The sequence below is a fragment of the Crinia signifera genome, chromosome 1 (genome assembly GCF_055691185.1).
Source record: "Crinia signifera chromosome 1, ASM5569118v1, whole genome shotgun sequence".
Lineage (NCBI taxonomy): Eukaryota > Metazoa > Chordata > Amphibia > Anura > Myobatrachidae > Crinia > Crinia signifera.
This window is the reverse complement of record NC_139217.1, coordinates 189,313,758-189,326,285: the sequence shown is the minus strand read 5'-3', so window position 1 is coordinate 189,326,285 and position 12,528 is coordinate 189,313,758. Positions and strand designations below refer to the sequence as shown.

Below are 12,528 nucleotides of genomic sequence, written 5' to 3'. Positions count from 1 at the left end.
CATCTTAGTAAAATTACCCCTCAGTGACTAATGTGGAGGTGAGGTGATGGTCATTGGCTGAATGGATGGGTGTACGATGAAGAAAGATAAGGGTGAAGATGTAGGGAGCAGTGGAGTTGGAGCAGGCCTGTAAAGGTGTGGCGCTTGAAGAGCACCTTGTAGGGCTGGGGTGGGAAATAAACGGCACGGCAGCAGCCCGCTGCAGTGGTAAGATTACCACCGGTGGCCACGCGTAGTCAGTCAGAAGTAGCCGAAAAAAGGTCCATCTCCGTGCGGCACATGGGATACGACATCCCGGAAACCAATTTCTTACCCTCGTTTTATCTTTTTTCCTTGGCAGAGGAGCTCACAAGCATATCCTTCTTTTTTTTTTTTTTTTTTTTTTTTTTTTTTGCGCGACAACTAAAGTTACATCGAAAAAGTATGTTACTTTTCGATACATTTTTGTGCTTTTTATTAGATTGAGTACATTGGTATCACTGTGTTGTAGGAAAATATTTATTTTTCGGAGATCTTCAGTCTCTGTGGTGATGCTGTCTGGGAAATATTGACTGTGTTTCAGAGCAGTCATGGATCACTCATTAAAGATAAATTAGACCTATTTCAGTTACAAAAATCCTGTCTATATAATCCGTTTTTAATATAATAATGTTTCTATAATCCGTTGTTTTTTTTTCTTTTTTTTTTTTTTTAGATTAATATTGCGTAACTACCAAAGCATTTCTTTTTATTGAGCAGCTTCAAATCCTGTTTAATGAATAGGGAAAGAAATGTCATCCAAAATTAAGATGGGGACTTTCACTATCGATAAATTTGATTTTTTTTTTTCATGGGTTTATACTTGATAATTAAAAATGTATTGTCTAATTTTACAATTGTTTAAAAAATAAATAAATGAAATGGGAAAAAAAAAAAAAGAATATAAAAATTAAATAAATTATTTATATATATATATATATATATATATATATATATATATATATATATATATATATATATATATATATAATTTCTTTCTCTGACTGAGGCAATTCATGGGATATAAGACCAGTTGAGTACAAACGTTAAAATGGTTTTAGGGGGGTATTCAATGTAGTAGGAAATAGTGTCCGCCCCTATTCAGTGCTGCAGTTTCTGACAGCATTGAAGGCAGATTTCAACAAAACAGGTCTAACTTTGAAACCTGTCGGATCTGTTTTGTCAGAAATGGCCATGGATTGTCGAATTCACAACAGTTTTCGCAGGCACGTCCCCTTTTCACTACTCAACAGGTGGAACATTGAATTCCGCCTATCGAGTTGCAGACGAGCTGCCTGAAAACGGCCCAGGATTCCGACTGTTGGGACGTTCCGACTGCTCTAACGTTTCAACAATGGGAATCCCACATTGAATTCCCCCCATAGCCTCTACCTAATCAGTAATGGAAGATACTAGAACCGGAAATAACCTACACAAACACCTATCTTGCCCTATGTGAGAGTCTTTGGCTGGGTTGTCAGCAGTATACAGTAAGTGTGCAGGTAAGTTCCTTCTGTGAATAAGTTACATCTTCCCATATTATCCCTTATTTTGTTCTGATGTTGTACAGGAATATTCAAATGTGAACGTACTGTATTCTTACTGTATATGGTACCGCTTTTGTTGGCGTCTAGTAGTAGGACAATCAACATGAACCTACAGGGGTGAATGTTTCTTCATCTGAAAATTGCTTTTTTTGTTTCAGATATAGAGAGCAGCGAAAAAATCCAGAAGAGCGGGATTCTTCAAGTCTTTGCAAGTCTTTTGAATTCACAAACTTCCTGCACAGCAAAAATAGCTCACATCATAGCAGAAATAGCAAAAAATGGTGAGGTTTTCCCAGAGGCTTTTACTGATGGAACATCTTCAGTTATTCACCTCATTTGTCAGTATGTTTGAATAAATTTTCATTTCATTTTTGTATGTAGAACTAGTTTCCCTACCATATCATTTTAGCTTTCCACTTTCGGTTTTGTGCTTTCATGTTTCATCTTTAAATGTTTGTAATAATTCTGACTAGTTCTTACACTAGATCAGTAGATCCCAAACTATGTGCCATGGCACTCTGGGGGTTATTCTAGTTCATTCTTTCTGACAAAATCCTTCTTAGATGGACAAAACCATGTGCACTGCGGGTGGGGCAGATGTTACATGTGCAGAGAGAATTAGATTTGGGTGGGGTTTTTCTTCAAAGTGAGATCTATATTGCAGTGTAAAATCATGCAGTCAGTATTTACCCTGCACAGAAACAAAATAACTCACCCAAATCTAATTCTATCTGCACATGTTACATCTGCCCCCCTGCAGTGCACATGGTTTTGTCCATCTAAGAAGGAATGTGTCAGAAAGAATGAACTAGAATAAACCCCTCTGTGTTGCCTCGGGATGCTTGCAGGGGTGCCCTGGGTTGGTAGATCAGGACTTACCCTGCACAGAAACAAAATAACTCACCCAAATCTAATTCTATCTGCACATGTTACATCTGCCCCCCTGCAGTGCACATGGTTTTGTCCATCTAAGAAGGAATGTGTCAGAAAGAATGAACTAGAATAAACCCCTCTGTGTTGCCTCGGGATGCTTGCAGGGGTGCCCTGGGTTGGTAGATCAGGACAAAGTCAAATGATAAATGGTCAAAGTAATTGTCAAAAATAGTGCTTGTGGAGTCAAATCACACAATTTTTGGGCAAACCGATATTAATTCTGTTCATCACCACATAACTGACCCCAAGAAGTAAATATAAAACATCATTTACTCAATTAGAATACTAAATTCTTAATTAGAAACTTTCAGCCTAGGGGTGTCGTAAATAAAATTCTGATACTCTAGGTCGCCATGATTCAAAAAAGTTTGGAATCTACTGTACTATATTTATTTTTTAAAGCCCAAACATCAGTATGTTTATTTCTTATTTAACATTGCACTACATTGTATAACAAAATAAAAACATGTTACTATCCTTTTATTCTGCTTACAAGATAATCAGTTTGGGCAGTTTTGTCCTCTACTGTAGTCCGATATTAATTTAAAAAGCACAATTCTAGGAGCAATGGTAAACACACAATGGACAGAGCTTTAGCCTGGAAGCTAAATCCCCACTTACTGTCAGTTTATCAGTGTGTCTGCTTTTAGTATCTACTAACTTATAGCAGGAACACAATTTCTGTATATTTCATATTGATACATCAACTGCAAAGGGATTATACTTAGAGTAGACATTGAATCCTTTTTTTTTTTCAAACTTTTCTTTTTTAATTTATTGTTTGAATGCATTACAGTATATTTGAAATTAGCAGCAAGGTGTTAAACATGCTGGGTGTTCCCCTGTAGAAGCAGGTCACATGACGTTATCTCCAACCCAGTATTTGGCAAACAGCGACGGAAATAAAAATCAGTATAGAATGACTTTTATTACAGAAGGTGAGAGAAATCATTTGATGGACAGCAACCATCGAATAATTGGTCTTTCCTTTGGCCGCATGCTAGGGATGTGATCGCGTACACACCCCCTCACATGTTATACACCTGAACAACCCCACGCATGAAAAAAATATGCAGGAAACTTTAAAGTCTATAATTCATAGTGAAATATACTTTCTCATATGCTCCTTCAAGTAATTTGTATCTGGCTTCATACCAGCCGCACAGACCTTTTGCCAATGGTGAATCTGACCAGTTCTGCTGGCTTGATCTGTCTTTGTTTTCATATGTCCTCTGGAAACTTCTACAATGACTTGTAGAACGACATCATTTGGCTGAACCAATATTAATATTTCATAGTGGAAACAAAACCAGGGAGAAGTTACATTTAGAAGACCATCCTATATAAAATTGTTACTGCTTTTTGTAAAAACATGTACACTCCGGACATGCACGCTACTAAAGGATGTATCCACTGTTAATGCCTGGCAATGCCTTTTTCTAACCATCTTGGCTACTCTCTTCAAAATGACTTGATGGGTCAAGTCTCTTATGCTGTTAGCTTTAGTAAAATATAGCTCTTGGCATGAGGTTACCATAGAGTTTCTGGGGGGCTGTATTTGCTTAATGGGATGGCTAGATTTTAAAAAAAAAGTAGTGTACTAAGGTGATTAGTCTATCACCACATAACGGTGGTTATCTGGAAAGGTCTCGTCTAAGTATCCCTTTGCAGTTGATGTATCAATATAAAATGTACATAAATTGTGTTCCTGCTATAAGTTAGTAGATACTAAAAGCAGACACTGATAAACTGACAGTAAGTGGGGATTACGCTTCCAGGCTAAAGCTCTGTCCATTGTGTTTACCACTGCTCGTAGAATTGTGATTTATAAATAAATATCTGATTACAGTAGAGGATAAAACTTCCCAAACGGATTAGCTTGTAAGCAGAACAACAGGAAAGTAACCTGTAAATGTTTTGTTACATATAAGCTTGTACCACTTGTTAGCAGCCTATTATTAATATAAAGGGTGCACGTCTGCACTCAAATTTAATCCATAAGAGAATGTTTTTGTATTAATGCATTATATGTGCAATCCATTTTTAATGCATAACTGACTGACTTAAATTGTGTAATTTCAGAACAAATGCGCATTCCATGTGTGGACTCGGGTCTGATTCCACCTCTGGTGCAGCTGCTAAATTGTAAAGATCAGGAAGTGTTGCTACAAACGGGACGCGCCCTTGGGAATATTTGCTATGATAGCCGTAAGTACTATATGATTGATTTGTATAGTCATGTTTTTTTCTTTAGGGCTTTAGGCCGCAAGTAGATGTTTGAAAAACAAATGTAATTGTAATTCAGATATGACCACATTGTAATGCAATGTTGAGTATAAAAAGCATTGTTTCGTATTGCTTGTTATAATGCTGAAGGAGGTAAGTTACGTGATCTATCTTTGCACCGTTTTGTCTTTTTAAAGCTGAACAACAGCTGGCTTTGATGCTTGATGAATTAACACCATGTCAGATGCATGGAATCTAATCTTCTATTTCTCTTTAACATTTGCTTCTGATTCTTTTTCCTTTAAGCAGCTGAAACTCTGCTGACGAGTCTCCGTTCCTTTGCATGGACCTAGGCTCCACCACTTCTAATTTCTCTCCTTTTCCCTGCTGAGACAAATATGTTAAAGCACATAGTTGTGTGTTCATCAGTTTCTTAGCTACAAAGCTGAAACAATATGTTGTCAGATTTTAATGTGCCATTTTACCCTGCAGGGTTCAGTCTTTGTAAATGCTTCTTTCTGTAATGCTGGGCTCAGGGGCAGGTCTACAAAACCCACTAAGCTGCATGCTAATGTAACTCTTTCTCTTAGACACATTTCTTTTTGGTTGTACTGTCTTCTAGCTGGGAATTGCCTGTTTCTCCTTGCTTTTTTATGTGATCTAAATAAATAATTTATTAACAGACTTAAGGTTTCACCAGCATATGTAATGCTCACCGTTCCTGCACTGCGATTCTCTTTATACAAATATTTGGGGAGGGTGGTGAGATCTTTCCCTCTGATACTTTGTTTTTCATTTGTTTTATATAAGGTGATTTAGTGATACCACTTTCACACTGCCTAAACGTTTAAAAAAAAAAACGGTATATTGAAACCGTTTTTAAAACGGGTCTGAGCCTTCACATTGCAGTAGATAACCGTTTTAAATACCATTCACATCAGTCAACCCCAAAGGCGTAGCTACTGTAAGGCAGCCACCGCGGCTGCTTGGGGGAGCAAGCGCCAGCGGGGCGCCCCCGGTGCCCGGGCACTCTGGTCAGACCCCCCCTTACCCCTCCGCATGCCGCCGCCACCGCATTCAGTCCGGCACCGCAGATAGCCTCCAGGCTCCGTCTCCTGCAGTAATGAAAAATGACACGACAAAATGGCTGCCCCCTAATAGCAGACAGTTTTTAAGGATCTGCCAGAGGAGGCCGCCGCCTCCATCTAACATCCTCTAACATCCCTAAAAAAACTGTCTGCTGTACAGGGGGCAGCCATTTTGTCCTGTCATTTTTCATTACTGAAGGAGACGGAGCCCGGAGGCTATCTGCGGTGCCGGACTGAATGCGGGGCCGGCGGCATGCGGAGGGGTAAGGTAATTTTTTGGCGGGGGGGGGGGGGCGCCACAATATTAGTTACGCCTCTGGTCAACTCGTTTAATCCCCTGAACACATTTCAAGGCAAAATGCAGGGGACAGCCTATCACAGGTCTGTAATCTGTTGGTTTTACTAAATACCGTTTCAGAGCCATTCTCACTGCAAAAAAACGGCTCTGAAACGTGTAGGACTCTGCTTTTTAAACGTTTTGAAATACCGGTTATCTTTAACTGGTAAATGAACTCTGGTGCTTTTCCACTGCAGCCTTAAATGTTTTAAAATTGGAAAAAAAAATGGCAATATACCGTTTAACGAGTGCAGTGTGAAAGGGGTAAAAGATGAAGAGAGATGGAGTGCTGTGAAATTTGATTTTTTTTCCCTAGCAGTTTTGAAACCGTACTATAACAAAAATACAGATTACTTAATTGAACCTTTGAGTGCGAACATCTGTGAGAGATGTGCAAAATATCCGCTAAAACTACCAGTGTTACTTAGATTTCTTATATAAATTCAAATAACAATGTGGCGTATAAATAAAGATTTTTTTACTATATAAGGTAAACACTGCAGGTTATTAGAATGAATAAAAATGTTTAATTGGCAATTTTCACACCTATTTTGAGATTAATTTGGCACTCAAAGGGTTAAGAGCTAATGTGTCAAAATATGATAGGGCTGTTATTGTGCAGGAAAAGACCTCATGCATTTTCTGTCCTTGTATTGGAAGATTATACAGCAACAGAACATGTCATTAATAAGTACACAAGGCAATAGCTGATGTCACTTTGCAGCAACATATCTTAAGTTTTGTGAGGTTTTATAAACTATGCTATGCAGTTGTCAATGTTATATGATGGCTTCTTCATAGTTTTTCTTGGCTTTATTGTAGCTTTAGGAGGATATTAAATGTTGAGTCCAACTCTCGGAACGTTTCTGACCGTATCCGACTTCAATTCAACAGTCAGAATTCAGTCTTCCAACTCTCGAAATGCACGTGGATTGTTGACGCCACATGTATTTTGACGAAATTGGATGCAGATTCAACAATCCAGCAGCTATTTTCGAAAATGCTGATCCGACACCTTAAAAAGTTGTATCTGCATACCTTTAATGCGATCGGGGGTGAACACACTGAATAGATATGTGCCAATATTTCCGACTGTCGGAAATATCGCCGCACATTGAATAACCCCCCCAGTGTTAAAATTAAAATTTCCCCAAGACTCCTTTTTATTCCATTACCAATTTATAGTTCCTATGAGCACAGCCCCACAGTAGAGTACATGACCCCATAGGTCAGGTATTTACTACTAAACTGCACTGTGCCTTCTTCACCTCATTTAAATGTTGTTTAGGTGCTATCGTTGCTGCTTACATGGATGTAGCAGTGATACAGATGTGTCCACATACTTTACATCTATCCTCCATGTGATACAAGTCAGATTACACATATCGTGTGAGCCCCACCTAACTGACTTTTTACCATTAAAATGTGTTATTTGCAAATCAGAGTAAACATGATGCATGAGCCTCTGCTAAATAAATTGATATGCCACATTCCTATATTCTGTGTGACTGCTTCTGTATCTGCATAAAAAAAAACATTTGTCTTTACAGGTAAACCCTGTAATGTAATGTAGTGTTTCATACTCGCATACAGCCATAGTTGCACACAAAATATAGGCTTGACACATTATTTTAACTGGCAGAAGCTGCTTGAGATCCTATTAATTTATTTTGGAAATAAGGCACATTTTACCAAAAATGTTGCAAGAAAGATGCCCGTTCCGATCAAACCTTTCCTCGAGAACTACCAACAGTTCATGTGTTTCAGGCAACCTGTGGATCTACTGTATAGTAGAAAGGAATGCAGCATGTTTGAAAATGTGACGGTTAGTAATGACTACAGCTGTGCATCAGCTAGGGGATTGGGAAAACATGGACCGTTGGTAGATCTTGAAAACAGTTTGTCCACTCCTGGTTTAGAGGCTAGATGTATGTGGACACATCTGGAAATATCATTTAAATGATATTTAGCATGCCTTTATTCTGTGTGCCTGTATCTGCATTTTGTATGCAAATACAGCCATGGTCACAGAAACACTTTAGGCATTTATGCCTTCCAGTCGTTGTCCAAAGTTGGTCATAAGTTGTCCTAGAAACTACAGCAGCTGCCAACAGGCAGGGAGAGTTCTGCTGTAATACCCAGTAGCCAACTGAAAGCTTTTAAGAAATACATTCTTTACTGCATGGTAACTTTAATGCAGGCATTTAAGGCATGCTAAGCACTGCTGTGCAATTTGGTGTATACAAATAAGAAGTTGATCAAAGGCTGTTATCCAAAGCATCTGGGAGATTAACTGTGATGGAATTGTCAGACCATACCACTCCTAGATTCTTAGTGCTTTCTGCAGAGCTGGTACTATTATCAGAGCTGCAGCATGGTTCTCTGCTCTAAAGGCCCCCATACATTAGGCCGACTTGTCCTTAGGACAAGTCGGACCCAATTCGCCTGTGAGCCGCCCGGCAGCTCCCCGGGAGGCTCACATACAATTTGGCACTTGATGAGCCAGTTTTTACATGTGATAAATCGCTTGCGATTTATTACATGTACGGGGAGCTGCAGGGGGCAGGCGGTGATTCTCATCAGGGGGACGCCGGAGCAGGCAGTGGGTCCTCCAGACTGACCGGGGAGCAGCAGCGCTCATTAGGGGGGCAGCGGGTCCTGACGCTTTAACTAGCTGGCGGCGTCGGCAGCGGCGAGTGCTGACCTGGCCGGGCGGTGTAATCACAGACATCAGCAGCGGGGACGGGCAGTGCAGTGGCGGGTATTAGATTTTTAAAATACCTGTCAAATGACTGGTCGTTCTCTGATTGGCTGAGACCTCTCAGCCAATCAGAGAACAGCCAGTCATTTGACAGGTATTTTAAAAATCTAATACCCGCCAGTCCGCCACTGCTGTACTGCCCGTCCCCGCTGCTGATGTCTGTGATTACACCGCCCGGCCAGGTCAGCACTCGCCGGCGCCACCAGCTCGTTAAAGCGTGAGGACCCGCTGCCCCCCTTTATGAGCGCTGCTGCTACCCGGTCAGTCTGGAGGACCCGTTGCCCCCCTTATGAGCGCTGCTGCTCCCCCGGTCAGTCTGGAGGTCGGACGTGATCTTATGTGCTGACCGTCCGACCTCCCTGATCCGATGCGCACGGGAGCACGCATCGGATCAGATGTCACACATCTGCGATTTTGGGACTATTTCACCCGGTTATCGGCCCAAAGTGCCGAAATCGGATGAAATCGTCCCAAAATCACATAGTGTATGGGGGCCTTAACCCTTCTGAAGGCTGGAATCTGCAGTTATTTGCTGTTTTGGAATATGTTTATCCTTTTCAATTGTCACAGTGGGGCTATTTAAGATGTGGTTAAAGTTATCATTTCTGCTCATTTGAAAGCAGCAGTGGTAGTGCTGTATGTTAATGCAGCAGGAGGGGTCTATTATAAGCAGACCCCTTCTGCTGCGGTAGTGATCTGACTTGCATCCTACAATGTAGATGCCCACTCACTCTCTCACTTGTGTGTCACAGAGGCCAGGAAATCTCTATGCAACTATGGAGATCCCTGGCTGCTTCAATACTTCTAAAAGGGAGACTCTCCTTAGTTTGGAGGAACACAGGTTGCTGTCTCCCATGACATCAGACTGCCAGTCACTTTCCAACATCACAGGACCTACTGTATTCATGCACCCACAAAACAGGTACTGCACATAAGCAGGTCCCGTTGATCAGTACTTGTTGACATGTCGTGGTCAACACTTAAAATAGTTTTTCACGTTTTTTGCAGCTGTCGACATGGACACAGTATAAGTGTACCGCGGCCCTGGCATGGCTCGCTGCGCTCACAGCACTATTATATTCTCAATCTATGCCCACTTGTATGAGCCACGTATGTCTACACCAAAAAAAAAGTGGAAAAACTTGTGTAAACCTTCTATCAATGGCGACTTCTGGTGTGTTGACCTAGTACTGTCGACCCAAGGACCATGTACCCACAGGGGCACCCCGGTTCTAATATAAAACAGGAGGGAAAATGTAGCGCCAAACCAATGAGGAGTTTGGAAATTAAAAAGAAACATTTAATAGCGCACATAAACATGCATATAAAACATAATAAACAGTGAAAACAATATAATATTCACTGTTTAGGTGTGAGCAAGTTGGAGGAAAGGCAGTACATGCCACATCCGTTGGCATAATCTCCAACAAAGTTCTTGGTATTAAGGTGTGGTATAGTTTCCAATGAAAGTCACCTGGGGATTTTATCCAGTTTAGGATTGCATTGCAGCGATATCCTCCATGGTGATGATGAAGCAAGGCAAATGTTCCTCTATGAAATTTAGGACAAATGATAAAAGGTCCTCCAAATTGCGGCAGCTGGTCAGGATCCAATAAAGTGCAAAAGTGGCAGTTGTAGGCAGGCAGATTCCTAGCTCCTAATGTGTTTCACTGTCATACAGGACAGCTTTTTCAGAGACACCGAAAAGGATTGACCCCCATATTCTGCAGTGCTTTACAGTATCATTATCATCATCTTTACTGCATCATCATTGGTCCCTGCCCCAGTGGGGCTTACCATCTATATTCCCTACCACATGTACATGCACACACAGACATTCTAGGGTTAATTTTGTAAGGGGCCAATTAACCTAGCAGTATATTTTTGGATTGTTGGAGGAAACCAGAGTAAAGCAAGCACGGGGAGAATATACAAAGTCTGCACAGTTAGGGCCATGGTGGGAATAGAACCCATCATCTCAGTGCTGTGAGGCAGTAATGCTAACCATTATACCATACAAGCTTCGCTCGCTGCCTTTGGATGGTTAGCTCGCGCATGCGTACTGCGTACCGTGCGCATGCGTGGTCATTCGATAAACGTGAACTACTCTGAATGACCATCATAGTACAGTTCAGGGGGAAAAAGCCCTTGTAAACATGTCTGGATCAAGTGAGCAACCAGTTCATGCAAAACAGATGTGATGTGAAATGATGATGGTATCCAGAATCTTTTTTATGAAGTTGTTTCTCAAAACTTGCTCAGCATGATAAGTAGTAATATAGCAGATATCACAATATTTAATTTATTTACTACAGTTTTTATTTAATACTAAACTGGACATTCTATACACTACCATCCAACACTAAACGGTCCACAACCAAAACGGTCCACAGGTGTCTGGAAAACGTAAATTGTTGGTAGATCTTGAGCATCGGTTTCGCCACCCCTGGAGTAGTCTATGGGGCAGATGTATCAAACTTTTACAAATGACATACAGAGGAGATGCACATAGCAAAAACCCAACTGATGTTTCCATACCCCGACTTCCAATTTTCAGCTTCATCCACTGGTCTAAAAAAAAAAACAATTTAACAGAGTGAATGACAAATGTGATCATGCAATATCTGTGCGTATAACGAAGGGATGGAAGTTAGTCAAGTGATGTAATGAGGAATTGAAAGGGTGATGAATATGGTGGATATTAAGGTAAACAACGCACTAGACCAGGCCTGGCCAACCTGTGGCTCTCCAGATGTTGTGAAACTACAAACCCCATCATGCCTTGCCACAGTTTTGCTATAAGGGAGTGTTAAAACTGTGGCAAGGAATGCTGGGATTTGTAGATTCACAACATCTGGAGAACCACAGGTTGGCCTGTCCTGCACTAGACTAATGAATGTTTCAATATGTGCTTCTCTCTTCCTTTTGATTACATTACACATTTGTGGGCTTGCCATAGCTTTTTCATGTATTTGAGGATTCAAAGATATTACTCAAGACGTGGGAAAAATTATAATTTGCTGTATGGGTTTGAGTTTTACAATAGGGGTGCAGTAGAAGCAGCTCATTCAGTCTTTTTAACTGGGGGATTCCTTAAGACACTTTCTTAATTACAATATGTGATTTCTGCTAACACCTATATACGCACTTAGCAAAAATGTGGCCACACATCTTGCAAAACTGTTGGAAACCGTTCTGGCAGAAGCTCAAGGGTAATTGGTTTGGTCACAAGACCATTGTTTGCAGGTAGTCGGTTCTAGGAAATCCTTGAGTGGGATTGGACCTTGGTCCAACCATGTAGTCTTACCCTATTTTAATGTTGGTTACTGACCGTTTTATAATAATGAGTATGATAAAAATATAAAAAAATGTGTAATCTTGCTCCCCAGAGAGTTAAATTCCTCAATATTTGGCTAGCAGTCATGCAGCACAATTTAAAATATTCCCTAATAAATATTCAGTGCTGGAGAATCCAGCAATTAATCCAGGTCCCAGTTTCAGCGTCTTCCGCTATCAAGATAATATCCTGCAGGACTTTAATGTACAATATTAGTGCCATGTCTGTAAAGATCGCTACACACTATACAATTATTAAGCCAATTTGGCAATATTTGGGTG

General features: G+C 40.6%; 1 protein-coding gene across 2 annotated transcripts in view; it reads left to right on the top strand.

The window, feature by feature from the left end:
* Positions 1–12,528, top strand: part of RAP1GDS1 (Rap1 GTPase-GDP dissociation stimulator 1) — a 162,721-nt gene that overhangs the window by 68,539 nt on the left and 81,654 nt on the right. For both annotated transcript variants that reach the window (XM_083179064.1, XM_083179065.1), the window contains exons 3-4: positions 1,724–1,846; positions 4,581–4,706. In XM_083179064.1, coding sequence (XP_083035190.1) covers positions 1,724–1,846; positions 4,581–4,706 — 249 coding nt within the window. The remainder of the gene's footprint in view (positions 1–1,723; positions 1,847–4,580; positions 4,707–12,528) is intronic.